The 17,584-nt window shown below is 52.2% G+C and overlaps 1 protein-coding gene across 1 annotated transcript in view; it reads left to right on the top strand.

The window, feature by feature from the left end:
• Positions 1–2,154: 2,154 nt before the first annotated feature.
• The window catches only part of LOC107113591 (mesothelin-like), a gene marked incomplete at its 3' end in the record, with an annotated part of 47,023 nt that continues 31,593 nt past the window's right edge, over positions 2,155–17,584 (top strand). Inside the window, exons 1-2 of the mRNA XM_015414940.1 lie at positions 2,155–2,220; positions 4,654–4,763. Of these exons, the coding sequence (XP_015270426.1) occupies positions 2,155–2,220; positions 4,654–4,763 (176 nt within the window). The remainder of the gene's footprint in view (positions 2,221–4,653; positions 4,764–17,584) is intronic.

Raw genomic sequence — 17,584 nt, forward strand, 5'->3', positions numbered from 1 at the left:
GCCCTCATTCAGCCAGGAGGAGGCAGGAGAAGAGGGAGGGTAAGTTGCTTCCTCCCTGCCTCTCCCCACCCCTGCCTGCCTGGGGCCAGGGAGGGCCTTTGTGGGGCTTCCTTGCACGCACGCCGGCCTTGCAGGTCCACCGCCGGGCCCCTCATGGGGCTCGGCAGTGGAGCTCCAAGGCCAGCGGAGGCGGCCGGGACCGTTGGGGGCGGGGTGTGTGGCCTTATGACACACTTCCGGTGATGTCAGGGGGCGTGGCATATGCTAATGAGTTATGCTCATGAGTTCCCCTAGCTCTTTTTCTACGAAACGACCCCTGACCGTGGCTGTGAACCATAGCAAACAATCCGCTTGCAAGACTTGCTCCGTGTGCCTCGATGCAGCACTCCCACAGAGAAGCGAGTTCTCTTCCAGTCAGACGTGACTTTCTTGGGAACGGTTTCCATTCCCAGAACCTGGCAGGCTTCACTTCCCCAGAAACGCTGCCGCTAAAGCAACCTGCAAATCTCACCAGCGTTAACATGTTGGATTTGGTGGTTTCCAGTAGAGGAGGCACCCTGGAGAATTTGGGGACTGAGTTTTCACTTTCTAGGTTGCAACCTTTTGTCTGTCCTGAATCTACTGCCCGTCAGCTTTGGGCATCCAATGAAGCTTATGGGCTCCGGATTCAGGACAGACAAATGGAAATACTTTACATAGGGAGTGATTAAAAGGTGGGATTCGCTGCTGGAGGATGCAGTGATGGCCACAGGCAGGGAGGACTTTAAAAGGGGACTAGACATATTAATGGAGGACAGGTCTATCCGTGGCTACTAGCCATAATGACTAAAGGAAGCCTCCCTATTCAGAGGCAGTCAACCTCTGAATTCCAGTGCCGAGAGGCAATGTCAGGGGAAAGGCTCGGCCTCTATACCATATTGTTGGCCTTCCATAGTAACTGGTTGGCCACTGTGTGAGACCAGATGCTGGACTGGATGGACCCTCACTGGCCTGATCCAGCAGGGCTCTTCTGAGGTTCTTCTCAGGGGAAGGCCTCGGCCTCTCTGCCCTGTTGTTGACCTTCCAGAGGAACTGGTTGGCCACTGTTTGAGATGGGATGCTGAACTGGATGGCCCTCACTGGTCTGACCCAGCAGGGCTCTTCTGGTGTTCTTATCAGGGGAAGGCCTCGGCCTCTCTGCCCTGTTGTTGACCTTCCAGAGGAACTGGTTGGCCACTGTTTGAGATGGGATGCTGAACTGGATGGCCCTCACTGGTCTGACCCAGCAGGGCTCTTCTTTCTTATCAGGGGAAGGCCTTGGCCTCTCTGCCCTGTTGTTGGCTGTCCAGAGGAACTGGTTGGCCGCTGTGTGAGACCGGATGCTGAACTAGATGGACCCTCAGTGGTCTGACCCAGCAGGGCTCTTCTGATGTTCTTATCAGGGTAAGGCCTCGGCCTCCATGCCCTGTTGTTGGTCCTCCGGAGGAACTGGTTGGCCCCTGTGTGAGGCAGGAGGCTGGACTAGATGGACCCTCACTGGTCTGATCCAGCAGGGCTCTTCTTATGTTCTGATGTTCTCAAGCCGACAATGTGGCTCTCCCTGCCGAGGAACAAGTCCCGAGAATCTTTATAAAAACACCCCGTCCTGAGTTTTTTGAAGCATCGGTTTCCATTTGCTGCTCTCTGACTTGTTTCCGCTTGCGGACAGACTTGAAGACTTGGTCAACAGCAGCACCCAGTGGCTCGAGGAACTACTGCAGAGAGAGAGACTGCTGTCAAACACACAGATAAAATCCGTGTCCTGTAGAATGAGGGGCGACCAAAATAACATTCGAACCACACACAAGCTGCCGAGTACTACCGAACGCTTTGCCAAGCCGAATGTTACGCTCGGCAGGTTTGAATTGACCGATGGAAGCATCGGTTTCCATTCGCTGCTCTCTGACTTGTTTCCACTTGCGGACAGACTTGAAACCTTGGTCAACAGCAGCACCCAGTGGCTTGAGGAACTACTGCAGCGAGAGAGAGAGACTGCTGTCAAACACACAGATAAAATCCGTGTCCCGTCTTGAATGAGGGGCGACCAAAATAACAATCCAACCACACACAAGCTGCCGAGTACTACCGAACGCTTTGCCAAGCCGAATGTTACGCTCGGCAGGTTTGAATTGACCGATGAGGAGACGAAGAATTGTAAGGCAAGGGTCTTTGGAGGCAGCAGAAATAAGTCGGGGACGCTCAGTAAGGAAAAGGAGGCAGCATAACAAAAGGTCACCTCATAACACTATAGGGACGTGTCTTTACAGGGGTGACATCGAAGGGATCTCCGTAAAGCACTCAAATGTTCCAGAGAGCAAGAATTCATGTCATTGGTGGGCGAGTGCCATGGGGGGAGGCAGTCAATTAAGATTATGCTGGAGACAAATTTACGTTTGGATCCTCCATATGCTTTGCAGGCATGCATAAAAATATTTTAACAAAATACCACTCACCAGAGGAGAAGACCATGGCCTCGACAGCGCTGGTCACCAAGGAGGTGGCCTGCAGTGCCACGTTCAGCCACACAGGGTCACTCTAGCCTCGTTAAGGACGCTGCACCCATTTGGCTGGACCCTGGCGAGAGAAAACAAGCACTTTTCCTTCCGCCTGCAGAAATGCAAAATCCGGTGATACTTCATTGCTGAACACAGACACACCTTTGGAAAGAGCCAGTTTGGGGCAGTGGTTAAGAGCGGAGGACTCTAATATGGAGAACCGGGTTTGATTCCCCACTCTTCCACGTGCAGCTGCTGGGTGACCTTGGGTCAGTCACAGGTTCTTTCAGCGCTCTCAAGAGCAGTCCTGGAAAGAGCTCTCTCAGCCCCACCGACCTCACAGGGTGTCTGTTGTGGGGAAGGGGGAGGGAAAGGAGATTGTAAGCCGCTCTGAGACTCAGAGTAAAGGGCAGGGTATCAATCCAATTTCTTCGTCTCCTTCTCTTCCCTGCCTGAGACCCTTCTCATCATAAAACACAGAGGCCCGTACAGAAAGAGCAACTTCACAGAAAACCAGTGGGCATTACAAATAGGGTTGCCGTGTCCCTACCTTTCGCCAGCAGGGGGCTCCAGAGTCCTCCTCTGGATATTCATGGGTGTGCCGTGATGACATCCCCCGAAAGTGATGTCATCGCACTAGGCATGTTGAGGAGGGACACTCTAGGATTCGGCCCAAAACTCTATGGTCACCACAGAGTTTTTGGTTGAACGCTAGATCATCCCCCCGTGACGTGCCCAGCGCGATGACGTCACCTCTCTGGGTGAAGACATTGCACTGGTCACATCAGGCGCTGTGGAGCTCTTTGGGGGTGGGGGTCCCCCTGCCAGCAGCTGGCGGGCAGGCGGATCGGGGGTCCCAAAATTGGGGGAAACCCCACCCCCATCGGGGGGGGTGGCAACCTCACGTACAAACTGGCTAGAAAGAAATGTCCCAAGGGGAGCTTGATGTTCCCAACCCCCTGGTTTCCTCCAAACATTACATGGGCTGATTTCGCACTAGAGCCGCCTCGATGTTGCGCCGCCGTTTGCCCCGATACTATTGGCCGATTTCACAATGCTATTTTAACCTGCACAGTCAATCAGATCTTCAGCGGCCCACAGAGCCAGAGCCCCACCTGGCCCACGCACTTTCTGAAAACATGTAGTGGACGCCTAGTAAGGCAGGGTGTCAAACATGCGGCCCAGGGGCCAGATCAGGCCCTCGGAGGGCTTCCATCAGGCCCGCAGTGGAACTGGCCATCTCCTGCTTCCAGTTCTACTGCTGCTGCCGCATCATAGCTTGCTTTGCCAGACTCTCTTTAATCACTTAGCCATTTCATGTTTTCACCTGGGTCCTAGACTCAGAACTCTGAGCATGAGATTTCTGTGGTGAATGTCAATCCATCAAAAGTAGGTTTCCAGCTTACAGAGCTAATGTTGTAAGCCTGTTTTTGTTTTAAGTAAAAAAAATAATCTTTGTGTTTGTGTCCTTGATAAAGTTTATATCTCCACTCCCTGGCATTACATTTTATGACACACCCGGCCCGGCCCAACAAGGTCTCATTTATGTCAGATCCGGCCCTCGTAACAAATGAATTCGACACCCCTGCAGTAAGGTGTTGTGGGCACCATGGCTCCCATGGGCACCACATTGGGGACCTACGCTGTGTCGCAAAGTCAAGGTTATTTAAGGTTTATACAGCACTATCCATGTACAGCGCACTGCGCATTGAGCAAGGAACGTTTAGATGCAATCATTCTGTAGAATTTCCTAAAGAGGGAATTGTGGACTTTATAGGGTCATTGTTCTATTCAACCCATCTCTTCAGTTTCTGTCCATTGCTTTTTTGGGGGGGGTCATACTGGCAACCATTCAGAGGGAGTGGTCAAGCTCAATGCTCCCTCTATGGTGTGGAATCTATGGTTTTCCCTCGGATGACTGTGGCCCCACCCCGAACCAGCCCCGTAGCTAGGGCTTTTTTGGGGAGGGGGCCTCAGGGGTGGTGGAGCTCATTAATACAAAGTTAATTACATTAATTCACTTGGGGGCCAGCCCAGGGGGAGGGGGCCTGGAAGAAAAGCTAGGGGGCCAGGCCCCATGGGCCCCACATTAGCTACGGGCCTGCCCCGAACGTGCACGACACGATTGCGTCACCTCCAGGTGACGTGCTTGCGGCACGCGTCCAGAGCGCGCGTGCCAGGAGACCCCCAGGGCCGCCGGGGTGCCTCCCGCTCTAGTGAGAAACCAGCCATGTTCTCGCCACCGAAAAGGCAAGGCGCCAAGACCTTGGCAAAGACCGACTCCCTTCTTTCCCTTGCCGTGAATCTCGACTGACGCAGGGACCTGCCTTTGGAGGGCATTCCAACCATTGCAGTGGGTCGGCCAGGCAAGAAATTGGCTGGGCTGGAAATGTCAATCCAGGGCCCGTCTCTGTGGATCGATCCGGGTCTCCTTTTCCCCCCTCGGGCCCATCCCTCGTGAGGCCGGCTGCTGGGAAGAAAGCCAGTCCTAATCACCGCGTAAGTGCCCAGTCTCAAGGGGCTCCTTCCTGCACAGCTTGAAGGCCAGGGCCAGCGTTAGCCGCTCCTCTGGATTATTCCCTGCAAGAGCATTGGCCAGTGTGGCCTGAAGCTTTTGCGCTGATGGGTGTGGCTGTGAAGCAGGGTTGCCATTCTCCAGGTGGTGGCTGGAGATCTCCTGGGATGAACCACTGGTCTCCAGGCAACAGAGATCAGATCCCCTGGAGAAAATAGCTGCTTTGGAGGGTGGACTCTGTGGCATTCCATCCCACCGAGGTCCCAGCCCTACCCAAACTCTTGCCTGCCCAGGTTCTACCTCCAAAATCTCCAGATATGTCCCAATTATAGTTGGCAACCTGAGAAAACCAGCTTGGCGTCGTGGTTAGGAGCACGGACTCTCATCTGGGAGAACCGGGTTTGATGCCCCGCTCCTCCACATGCAGCTGCTGGTGTGAACTTAGGCCAGTCACAAGTTCTCTCAGAGCTGTTCTCTCAGGAGCAGTCCTCAAGGGAGCTCTCTCAACCCCACCTACCTCACAAGGGTGTCCGTTGTGGTGAGGGGAAGGGAAAGGAGATTGTGAGCCAATTTGGTGTAGTGGTTAAGTGTGCAGACGCTAACCTGGGAGAACCAGGTTTGATTCCCCACTCCTCCACTCGCACCTGGCTGGATGACCTTGGGCAAGCCATAGTTCTGATAAGAGCTGTTCTTGAAAAAAGAGCAGTTTCTGTCAAGAGCTCTCTCAGCCCCACCTACCTCACAGCCCAGGGTGTCTGTTGTGGGGAGGGGAAGGGAAAGGAGTTTGTAAGCAGCTCTGAGACACCTGTGGGTAGTGAAGGACGGGGTATAAATCCAATCTCTTCTTCTTCTTCTTCTTCTTCTTCTTCTTCTTCTTCTTCTTCTTCTTCTTCTCTGAGACTCCTTTGGCTAGCGAAGGGCGGGGTATAAATCCAATCTCTTCTTCTTCTCTTCTTCTCCAGTGACTGATTGCTGGCCACTTCTCTTGGAGTCTCGGAGCAGCTTACCATCTCCCGTGAGGTAGGTGGGGCTGAGAGAGTTCTTTCATGGACTGCTCTTGGGAGAACAGCTCCAAGAGAACTTGTGACTGACCCAAGGTCACCCAGCTGGCTGCATGTGGAGTGGGGAATCAAACCCGCTTCTCCCAGATTAGAGTCCACGCACTTAACTACTACACCAAACTGGAACAGAGGAGCCCTCCTTTCGAAGGGGATTCCTTGCCTTTGACGAAGATTTGTGGGCTTACGGGGTACCCTAAGGCAAGGAGGCCTGTCTGCCAATGGCACCTGCCCGCTTGCTTCCTGCCCAGGTTCCAGGTTCCCTGGGGCAGAGCAACCTTTGTAACAGGGCTGCCAACTCCAGGTTGGGAAATAACCTGGAGAATTTGGGGGTGGAGCCTGAGGAGAGAGGGGTTTGGGGAGGGGAGGGGCCTCAGCGGGACACGATGTCATGGAGTCCACCTTCCAGAGTGGCCATTTTCTCCACAGGAACTGATCTTCGTTGCCTGGAGATCCGTTACGGTCCCCAGGTCCTGGCAGGGGTTCCCCAGCCCAGTTTTCAGGGCTTCTGCTCACCGCCAGCCAGCTGGGGAAACCCCGCCCCCAAATCACAGAGTTTTGCCTCAGACCACAGCATCGCAGTGTGATGTTTTTCGACATGACGACAGCTTCCAGAAGTGACGTCATCATGTCGGGGAAGTCATACGGCTCTATGGCCTGTAGCTGGTTTTACCATAGAGTTTTTCCCCTCAGACCAGAGCGTTGCCACATGACATCCCCGATGTGATGGTGTCACTTCCGGGTAACATCATTGTGTCAGAAACGTCCTGGAGCGCCTGCCCCCCCACCAGCACGACGAGGGAACATAGTAACCAATTGTCAGCAATGCTGCCATGAGTGTGGTGTGTGTTTCTAATTGCTCTGCATTCCTTCCCATGCGCTTAATTGTATCTTAGCTGCAGGGCTATTTCTGGGCAGGAACGCACAGGGACGGCGTTCTGGCTGGCTCCCAAGTTGGCCACGCCCAGCAGGAACTCATCAGCATAATAGGCCACACCCAACAGCAGAAACTCATTCGGATTGGCTACATTAGGGGTCTGTGGCCTAACATGCAAAGGAGTTCCTGCTACAAAAAAAGGCCCTGGGTTTTGACCACAAACAAGGTAAAACAAGGTAAACAGAATAAGAAGCAAAGGGTGGGTGTGGCTGGATGACCACACTTCTGGTAACATGGGGGTGCGGCCTAATGTGCTAATGAGCTGTGCTGTCAGAGGTGTGGCCTAATATGCTAATGAGTTCCTGCTGTTGGGTGTGGCCTATTATGCTAATGAGTTCCTGCTGGGCTTTTTCTACCAAAAAAGCCCTGCAGTTGTAACGCATATCTCTCAAGGCCACTGGAGGAGTTGGTGTGTCTGGAACTCGTGGGAAGTATCTTACCTTCCCACCTTCTGCAGCCGTTAGTTATCTGCCAAATGCCCCCGCGCGGGAGCCCATCTAATTGGGTACTACATGGGGGTGTGTGTGTGTGCATACGAATGCCCTATATCCTATTATGTGCATAGGTATCCCACCATTCCTAACAGTGTTCATGTTACTGCATCTATAGCTTTTCAATAAAAGTAAAACCTTCCTGGAAGCGTGTACTTCGTTGTTTTGCTGTGGATTCTGACACAGGGGTGCAGAAACACCCTCCTGCCACAGCAGCAGCAAGAGATACAAGAGCAGGCAGGAACCATGTCTACTAGGGTTGCCAACCTCCAGGTAGGGCCTGGAGACCTCCCAGAATTACAATACATCTCCAGACCTTAGAGATCAGTTCCATGGAGGAAATGGCCACTCTGGAGGGTGCACTCTATGGCATTCTACCCTACTGAGGTCTCCTCCCTCCCCAAACCCTGCCCTCCTCAGGCTCCACCCCCCAATCCTAGGACTTTCCCAACCTGGAGTTGGCAACCCAAGTGTCCACACACCCCGAGGTATCAGATTACTCTCCGCTGCTGCCCCCACCCCTGTTCTTCCTCCTGTGACCCCCAAACTCCCCCTTTCCCTTCTCTTTCCCGGCGGGATTTGAGGTGGGACCTCAGTTGGGTGTACAATGCCATAGAGTCCGTGATCAGGCCAGTGGCCCATCCAGTCTAACACTCCATGTCACACAGTGGCCAAAACCCAGGGGCCATCAGGAGGTCCACACACAAACACCCCAGCACCAAGAAGACAGATCATCACCGCCCTGGACATAAGAATGTAAGAAAAGCCATGCTGGATCAGGCCAGTGGCCCATCTAGTCCAACACTCAATGTCACACAGTGTCACAGTGGCCAAAACCCAGGGGCCATCAGGAGGTCCACCAGCAAGGCCAGAACTCAAGAAGACTCTGGCCCCCCCAAGCACCAAGAAGAAAGAGCATCACTGCCCCCAGACATAAGAACAAAAAAGAAGCTATGTTGGATCAGATCACACAGTGGCCAAAACTCAGGTGCCATCACGAGGTCCACCCACAGGACCAGAACTCCAAAAGCCTTCCCACTAGGGCCCGCCCAAGCACCAAGAAGACAGAGCATCACTGCTCCAGACATAAGGACATAACAGAAACCATGCTGGATCAGGCCAATTGCCCATCCAGTCCAACACTCGGTGTCACACAGTGGCCGAAACCCAGGAGCCACCAGGAGGTCCACCAGCGGGGCCAGAACTCCAGAAGCCCTCCCGCTGTTGCCCCTCAAGCACCAAGGATACAGAGCATCAGTGTCCCGGACATAAGAACATAAGAGAAGCCCTGTTGGATCAGGCCAATGGCCCATCCAGTTCAACACTCTGTGTCACGCAGTGGCCAAAACCCAGGAGCCACCAGGAGGTCCACCAGCAGGCCCAGAACTCCACAAGCCCTCCCACTCTTGCCCCTCAAGCACCAAGGATACAGAGCATCAGTGTCCCGGACATAAGAACGTAAGAGAAGCCCTGTTGGATCAGGCCAATGGCCCATCCAGTGCAACACTCTGTGTCACACAGTGGCCAAACCCCAGGGGCCATCAGGAGGTCCACCAGCAGGGCCAGAACTCCAGAAGCCCTCCCACTGTCGCCCCCCAAGCACCAAGAAGACACAGCATCACTTGCCCCAGACAGAGTGTTCCATCTAGACCTTGAGGCTAATAGCCACTGGTCGATCTCTGCTCCAGATGTTTATCCAATTCCCCCTTGAACCTGTCCACGCTTGCAGCCACCACCACTACCTCTGGCACTGAATTGCACATGTTAATGACTCTTTGGGTGAAGAAGGACTTCCTTTTATCTGTTCTCAACCTACTGCTCCTTAATCTCATGGAGTGCCCACGAGTTCTTGTATTGTGAGGAAGAGAGTAAAGTACTTCTTTCTCTACCTTCTCTATCCCATGCATCATTTTGTCAAGCAGTGTGGTATAGCGGTCAGAGTGCCAGACGACAGTCTTAGAGACCCAGATGACCTGGGGCCCGGCAGTTCAAAAGCCACAGGAAGTGGTGGCGGCTACAAGCATGGACGGCTTCAAAAGGGAATTAGATAAGCATATGGAGCAGAGGTCCATCAGTGGATATTAGCCACAAGGTATAGATAGGGGCTCTGGGGCAAGTGATGCTCTGTCTTCTTGGACGTGGACGGGCGCCAGATGCCACGGGATACTAGCGCTCCCGCGATCAGACGCCCGCCCCTGCCCGCGTTTTTCTGGATGCTAGTGCACTTTCCTTGGTACTTTTTAACTCCGCCTCTTTGGCGGGACGCCACGGGTTGGCCACAGGTGCGCTATGCTTCCCAGATGTTGCGGTGTGTTCGCGCCCCGAAAATCTGCCTGACATTTGTGCTTTTCGCGCGGCAAATTCTCTATGTGACCGGGGCCTTAGAGACCCAGATGACCTGGGGCCCGGCACACTTTCTCAGCCTAGCCTACCTCACAGGGGTGTTGTGAGGTTAAACCAGAGGAGAGGAGAATGCTGCAAGCCACCTTGGGCCCCCACCAGGAAAGAAAAGCGGGATATACACGAAGTAGATAAATGCAAAGCATAAATAATATTTGAAAGGGACTCTCCCTTCACAACTAACCATCTGTAAAACTTTGCCTCCGTGTGAAATACATCCTTCAGGCAGCTATCGGCCCTTCCGTCTCTGCTTGTCGACTTTTTTTGGCATCCGTGTCGGGCCTCTCGAGTCCACGCAGGGGAGCAGCCAACTTTTATTTCCTTGTCATTGTTCCCGCTGTAGAATCTGAAGAGCACAGTTCAGCCTTGGGGACGTCGTCACAGTTGGGGTGGCACCGTGGGTGTTGCTATGCGCCCTGGAGCTGAGTCACCGGTCTGTTTCACAAGGACAGCGGTGCGCCGGCCGAGGAGAGAGGCACTGAGGGAGAAGACTTGATGGGTATGGAGAGTGACAGGCCTCTTTTGAAAGGGCAGGGTGGGGACCTGAGTCAGCCGCTTGCCTCCGAGTGACCCTGGGGGCACGCCCTGCTCGGATTCAATAAACCGCTGGGGATCTAGGCCTCTCCGGGGCCGCTCCCGTGTGGCTGGGTTCCGGAGGGCAAAAGGGGATGCTGCGGGGACACCCACTGTCGTGTTTCAGTTTATTTCTATTACCGTCCTTAGACCAGATATGCTTACAGAGGTGTGTGCGTATAAATTACGGATTAAAGCATTCCAGAAAATTCAAAAACGAATATAAAAATTTTAAATAAGCCACCATGGTAAAGATGGTGGAGAGCCAGTATCATGTAGTAAGTTAAGAGAGGCAGAGTGATATCTGGGAGACCCGGGTTCGAAGCTCCATTTGTGCCACGGAAGCCTGCTGGGCGACCTTGGGCCTCTCCCACACTTCGGCTTAACCTTCCTCACAGGGGTGTTGTTCTGAGGAGAAAACAGAGGCGAGGAGAGTGAGGCAAGCCATTTTTGGTCCCCGTCAGGGAGGAAGGCAGGGGATAAATGAAATAAATGCAAACAAGCAAACAAATATAATAAAGCCTCTCCGTCAGCATCTTCTGTGGAATTAGATGCCAACTTTCAGGGGCTGAGGACAGGCGTGGCATCAGTTTCAGGCTGTCCTGCTTCAGAGGGTGCAGAGCATGGGTGATGTCCTATTGCAGGCTTGGCATGCTGAGGGGGGGATGGAGCTCCCATGTTGAAAATATAAAAGCACAACCAAACTCCCAGGGTTGTGATGGTAAAAGGGGGGGAGAGAAAAGCCAGGGTGTGTGCTTTTGTGACTCACTGCTCACTTCTTCAGACTTATTCCCATTTATTCTTTGCATCCCCCCTGGACTGAATTCTCCTGGACCAAACTGAGACCTAGGTTTCCTGTCTCATTACCACTGCTGATATCTCCACGCCTCTGGATATCACACCAATGCTGATGTCTCCACCCCTCTGCATATCACACCTAATCTAAGCACGCCTGCTATTGCCATTTGGCATCTGAAATCATCTTTATAAAGTTTATATCTCTGGTACCTTGTGTTTCTAGGGGGGGGGCGCAGTGGCTCAGAGGTTAAGATGCTGAGCTGCAGTCCGGAAGATCTGTAGTTCGGCAGTTTGAGACCCGAGTGTGCCTCATGACAGAGTGAGCTCCCATCTCTGGCCCCGGCTCCTGCCAACCTAGCAGTTCGAAAGCAAGACATTGCAAGTAGATAAATATATTATGCACCTCTTTTTCTACAAAATTACCCCTGGTCATGCCAGCCACATGACCACGGAGACGTCTTCAGACAGCGCTGGCTCTTCGGCTTTCAAACGGAGATGAGCACTGCAACCCTAGAGTCGGACTTGACTGGCTTTCGAGCAAGGGAAACCTTTACCTTTACCTTACCTGGCATTACATTTTATGGCACACATGGCCCGGCCCGACAAAGTGACATTTATGTCAGATCCGGCCCTGCTAACAAATGTTCAACACCACTGGCGTAGGCCATCCCCAAGCCCTTTGGGAGAAGGGCACGACAGGAATGTACCCGGGAGATACACAGGTAAAGGTAAAGGTTCCCTTGCTCGAAAGCCAGTCAAGTCCGACTCTAGGGTTGCAGTGCTCATCTCCGTTTGAAAGCCGAAGAGCCAGCGCTGTCCGAAGACGTTTCCGTGGTCATGTGGCCGGCATGACTAAACACCAAGGCGCACGGAACGCTGTTACCTTCCCACCGAAGTGGTCCCTATTTATCTACTTGCAATTTCTTGCTTTCGAACTCCTAGGTTGGCAGGAGCTGGACCAAGAGACGGGAGCTCACTCCGTCATGCGGCACACTCGGGTCTCGCACTGCTGAACTACCGACCTTCCACAGCCTCCAGTTCAGCGTCTTAACCACTTGAGCCACCGCAGCTCCTGATACACAGACGGCACCCCAAATCCCTCACCTTTTAACCGGGGGCAGCCCCGTTTTGGTATCAGGGGCTTTTCTCTCGTCAGCTTCCCGTTTCTGTGGTGGGGTGAGAATTAACCTCTAATCACAAGTGCCACCCTGTCGGACTGCCCAGCTGTATTTTCGAGAAGATTTCCGCATGACCCAGGTGTGGCCGGGCCCTTGACACCTGCCCTGTCGCTTCAAATGAAGCGCTTAGATCCAGAAGAGCCACACCCCGCCAATTGTAGTGAAAAGCCGCACCGCACCGGCTGAGCTCGCAGCCCTACACGCCACGCCGGGAGGAGAGAGCGGTAGGTACGAGCTTGGAAAAGACGCTCTTTTTTCTGTGCATTCCCCTGTCCCTCCTCCTATGGGGCCAAGTCTGTTTGCTTCTCGTTCTCTGAGCTGCGTCTTAATTTGCAGGGGCCGACCCACCACGGCCTCTTCCTTTCTCGGAGGGCTATTTAAATCCAGGCGACGGGCTTCAGGCCAGGACAGCTTCTGCTGAAATAAATCTGTTAACCTTTAAAGTGCAAAAGGCTCGCTTTGGCCAGAAAAACAAGGCTAAGTGTGTCGCAGTATATATTATAAGTATTGCTATTTTTATTCGATCAAGACATAGAAAAGAGCCAGAGTCCAGCAGCACCTTAAAGACGAACCAAATGTGTGGCAGGGGAGGCGCTTTCGGGAGTCACTGCCAACGCTCCCTCTAAGCTGTGGAGTCTTGTGAGCAAAAATTCTACTTGGTGAGCTCCTGGCATTAAAGTTGTGAGTGAGCCACTTGGCTGCTGCATAAATCAGTTTGCTCTGGAGCCCTCCTTCCCGGGCCAAGACAAAAATCTGTGAGCCGGAGGCTAAAAAAACTGTGAGCTGGCTCACGCTAACTCAGCTTAGAGGGAATGCTGGACTCACTGCTCACTTCTTCAGGTATCTGCTTCACAAAAGCGCCTACCCTGCGACACGTTTTGTTAGTCCTTAAGGTGCTACTGCGCTGCGGTGGCTCAAGTGGTTAAGATTCATTAGTAATCGATCACTGGCATTAAAGGTTTCCAGAAACAAATGCTTAGAGAAGTCTCTGAGACAATTGCAGTTGCCTGAGAATTTGTACAACTTCCAAATGCAATGGTCCCTCTAAGCTGTGGAGTCTTGTGAGCAAAAATTCTACTTTGTGAGCTACTGGTATCAAAGTTGTGAGCGAGCCATTTGGCTGCTGCATCAATTAGTTTGCTCTGGAGCCATCCTTCCTGAGCTAGGACAAAAATGCGTGAGCTGGAGGCGAAAAAACTGTGAGCTGGCTCACACTAACTCAGCTTAGAGGGGTCACTGCTTCCAATTCCTTTTTTTAAAACTACTGGACTCTTGCTCTTTTCTATTCTTATTACTAATCGATCGCTAGCATTAAAGGTGTCAAGAAACAAATGCTTAGAGAATTCTCTGAGACAATTGCAGTTGCCTGAGGATTTGTACAACTTCCAATTCCTTTTTTCTAAAATTGGACAGCTGCGATGTTTATGCCTTCCAGCTAGTGGGAGGGTCAACAGTGGGAGGGCTTCTAATGTCCTGGCCCCACTGCTGGACCTCCTGATGGCACCTGGTATTTCTGGCCACTGTGTGACACAGAGTGTTGGACTGGATGGGCTTTTGGCCTGATCCAACATTGGCGTCTCTTATGTTCTTATGTTATGTTCTAGGATTGATAATTTCCCCCTGGCCACCAGCAGGGGCTGGAGGGTTGGGGTTGCCAGATCCTGGCTGGGAACCTCCTGGAGATTTGGAGATGGAGCTGGGGAGGGCGGGGACCTCAGTGGGGCACAATACCATAGAGTCCACCCTCCAAAGCATCCATTTCCTGCAGGTGAATTGTTCTCCGTAGTCTGGAGATGAGCTGGAATCCCGGGGAATCCCCAGGTCCCACCTGGAGGCTGGCATCCTTTCCTCTACATGCCTTTCTTGCTCTTTTAAGGACCAGGGAAGCTTTTTAAACATCATTACCAGAAACCGTTTTGATTCTGTTCTTTGTTTTCTTTCTTTTTCTGGAGCGCCTGGATCCAGTCATGGGACGACGGGGCCCGTTTGGAATAATGTCCCATCCTTCCCAAATCCTCAGCTGCTTGCTTCTGGTCGGTGAGTACAGTTATTATCGGCTGCAGCCCAACTTTATCGATTGTGAAGTTTTGCAGAGAATTTGGAACTGGGTTGAGAGAAGCAAAAAAAAGATAACATACAAATTTAGATCTAAATATCACGCTTATCTTAACAGATATAAATTAGCATTAGAACCATTCAATATACTATAAAAAGGAATAGTTACAATTCGTTCAATGTGAGCAAAGAAGAGAGATTTGATTCTTGTCTAGTACACAACAACAATTTGAGATGCCTGACCAACATCTGTGTAACAAGGGGTACCATTTCTCTAGGAGACTGGGCTGATTTGAGGAACCTCTAGACTTGTTTGTAATCTTGTACAGAATAAATAGGTCCCACAATTTTAAGAACCACTCTTGCAGTGATGGAATTTATGTAGATTTCCAGTGAGAAGCAATAAGACATTTGGCAGCAATTAACATTATCATAATAAGTTCTCATTTTACCTTGGGAATGTTGCAATGATCCCACAAGGAAGAGTTCAGGGGTCCAGTTATTGGATTCCTAGTTCTACAATCCTTGAAGTGCCATAGTTCACAGAGAGGTTAGGAAAAAATATTGACACCCGAAAAACACATAAAGAGACCAATCTGGCAAGCGCCGAAGAACAAGCAGCCGCCTGTTCAGCTGAGGGCATCTGCCAAGCGGGGGAATTCAGATTCCTGAATTCTGTGCAAACTGTGCAGATAAACACCCCAAAGAGGTCAGAAAGGACAGCAGAACAAGCTTTTGCGTGCATGCACACTTCCTCAGATACAGGGAAATGGATGTTTCCAGCCCATACATATAAGGTAGGGATTGAACAGCAAATTAGCTTACAACATCATGAAGATGTTTTAATGGATGCAAACAGGAATAACAAGCTAAGTCTATATAGTCACCATTTGTTTGGATTTAATTCCAGGGGGAAAACAGTGAAGCAAATAAATATGTCCAAATTGGAGACAGATGTGTAAATGTATCCTTCTTAATGGTGGAGTGCTAAGAGTAATTAACTGAGACACTGTACAGCAGTAAGGCAGGCATTGTTGGCTATAGCTGAGCCACAAACTGGGTGGTCTGCCTAGCCAAAAACCCCTCCTTTGTTTCTTAAACGAAAGTTTCCCAAAGCTGCCGGCAATGCTCAGAGAACTAGCAGAGCTGGAATCTAATCTCTTCTCCTCTCCGAGCTCCAGTTGTGGCGACAGAAGGCACGCCGCACATCCTCTTTAAGCCATTCCGCTTAGCCCTACCACGCCACTCCAAACACTCTCCCCAAAGACTAGAACACGAGGGCATCCAATGAAGTCGATCGGCAGTAGGTTCACGACGGGCAAAAGGAAATACTACTTTACACAGAGAGTGCTTAAAATGTGGAATTTGCTGCCAGAGGATGTTGTGTGATGGCCACAGGAATAAAGAGCTTTCAAAGGAGATTAGATAGATTCATGGTGGCTAAGGGAAACCTCCACATTCAGAGGCACTAACCCTCTGCATCCCAGAGCCAGGAGGCAACATCAGGGGAAGGCCTCGGCCTCTCTGCCCGGTTGTTGGCCCTCCAGAGGAACTGGCTGGCCACTGCATGAGACGGGATGCTGGACTAGATGGACCCTCACTGGTCTGATCCAGCAGGGCTCTTCTGAGGTTCTTCTCAGGAGAAGGCCTCTCTGCCCTGTTGTTGGCCCTCCAGAGGAACTGGCTGGCCACTGCATGAGACGGGATGCTGGACTAGATGGACCCTCACTGGTCTGATCCAGCAGGGCTCTTCTGAGGTTCTTCTCAGGAGAAGGCCTCTCTGCCCTGTTGTTGGCCCTCCAGAGGAACTGGCTGGCCACTGCATGAGACGGGATGCTGGACTAGATGGACCCTCACTGGTCTGATCCAGCAGGGCTCTTCTGAGGTTCTTCTCAGGAGAAGGCCTCTCTGCCCTGTTGTTGGCCCTCCAGAGGAACTGGCTGGCCACTGCATGAGACGGGATGCTGGACTAGATGGACCCTCACTGGTCTGATCCAGCAGGGCTCTTCTGAGGTTCTTCACAGGAGGAGGCCTCTCTGCCCTGTTGTTGGCCCTCCAGAGGAACTGGTTGACCGCTGTGTGAAACAGGATACTGGGCTAGATGGACCCTCCCTGGTCTGATCCAGCAGGGCTCTTCTGGTGTTCTTATCAAGGGAAGGCCTTGGTCTCCATGCCCTGTTGTTGGCCCTCCGGAGGAACTGGTTGTCCACTGTGTGAAACAGGACGCTGGACGAGATGGACCACTGGTCTGATCCAGCAGGGCTCTTCTTACATCCTTATATACTTCTGAGAACCAGAAATTGCCAAGCCAAGGGACATGGAGAGATCCTGCTATCTTTGGGGCAGTGCAGAGCTAAAGATCTCTTGTTCTTTTCCCCGCTGAAATCTTAATAGAAAATCATTTGTCTTCCAGGCTGGGCAACTTCCACCAATGCTGAGTCTGAGAAGACAATCCTGGTGAGCAGTACTTTTTGTTGAGTTTCCCCCTTTTCACCCTCACCCCCCTCACTCTGGAGGTCTTTGAGTGTCACCCTTCTGTACCCAATGAAACAATGAGGGGAGGGACCGTGACTCAGTGGCAGAGCCTCTGCTTGGCATGCAGGAGGTCCCAAGTTCAATCCCTGGCAGCATCTCCAGTTAAAAAGGACCAAGAAGGAGGTGATGGGAAAGACCCCTACTTGAGACCCTGGAGAGCTGTCAAGAGGGGCTGTGGCTCAGTGGCAGAGCCTCTGCTTGGTATGCAGGAGGTCCCTGGTCCAATCCCCGGCAGCATCTCCAGTTAAAAGGGACCAGGCAGGAGGTGATGGGAAAGACCTCCACCTGAGACCCTGGAGAGCTGTCAAGAGGGGCCGTGGCTCAGTGGCAGAGCCTCTGCTTGGCATGCAGAAGGTCCCAGGTTCAATCCCCGGCATCTCCAGTTAAAAAGGACCAGGCAGGAGGTGATGGGAAAGACCTCCACCTGAGACCCTGGAGAGCCATGAAGTGGGGCTTTAGCTCAGTAGCAGAGCCTCTGCTTGGCATGCAGAAGGTCCCAGGTTCAATCCCCGGCAGCATCTCCAGTTAAAA

The sequence above is a fragment of the Gekko japonicus genome, unplaced genomic scaffold (assembly GCF_001447785.1).
Source record: "Gekko japonicus isolate JY-2015 unplaced genomic scaffold, Gekko_japonicus_V1.1 scaffold3316, whole genome shotgun sequence".
Taxonomy (NCBI): Eukaryota; Metazoa; Chordata; class Lepidosauria; order Squamata; family Gekkonidae; genus Gekko; species Gekko japonicus.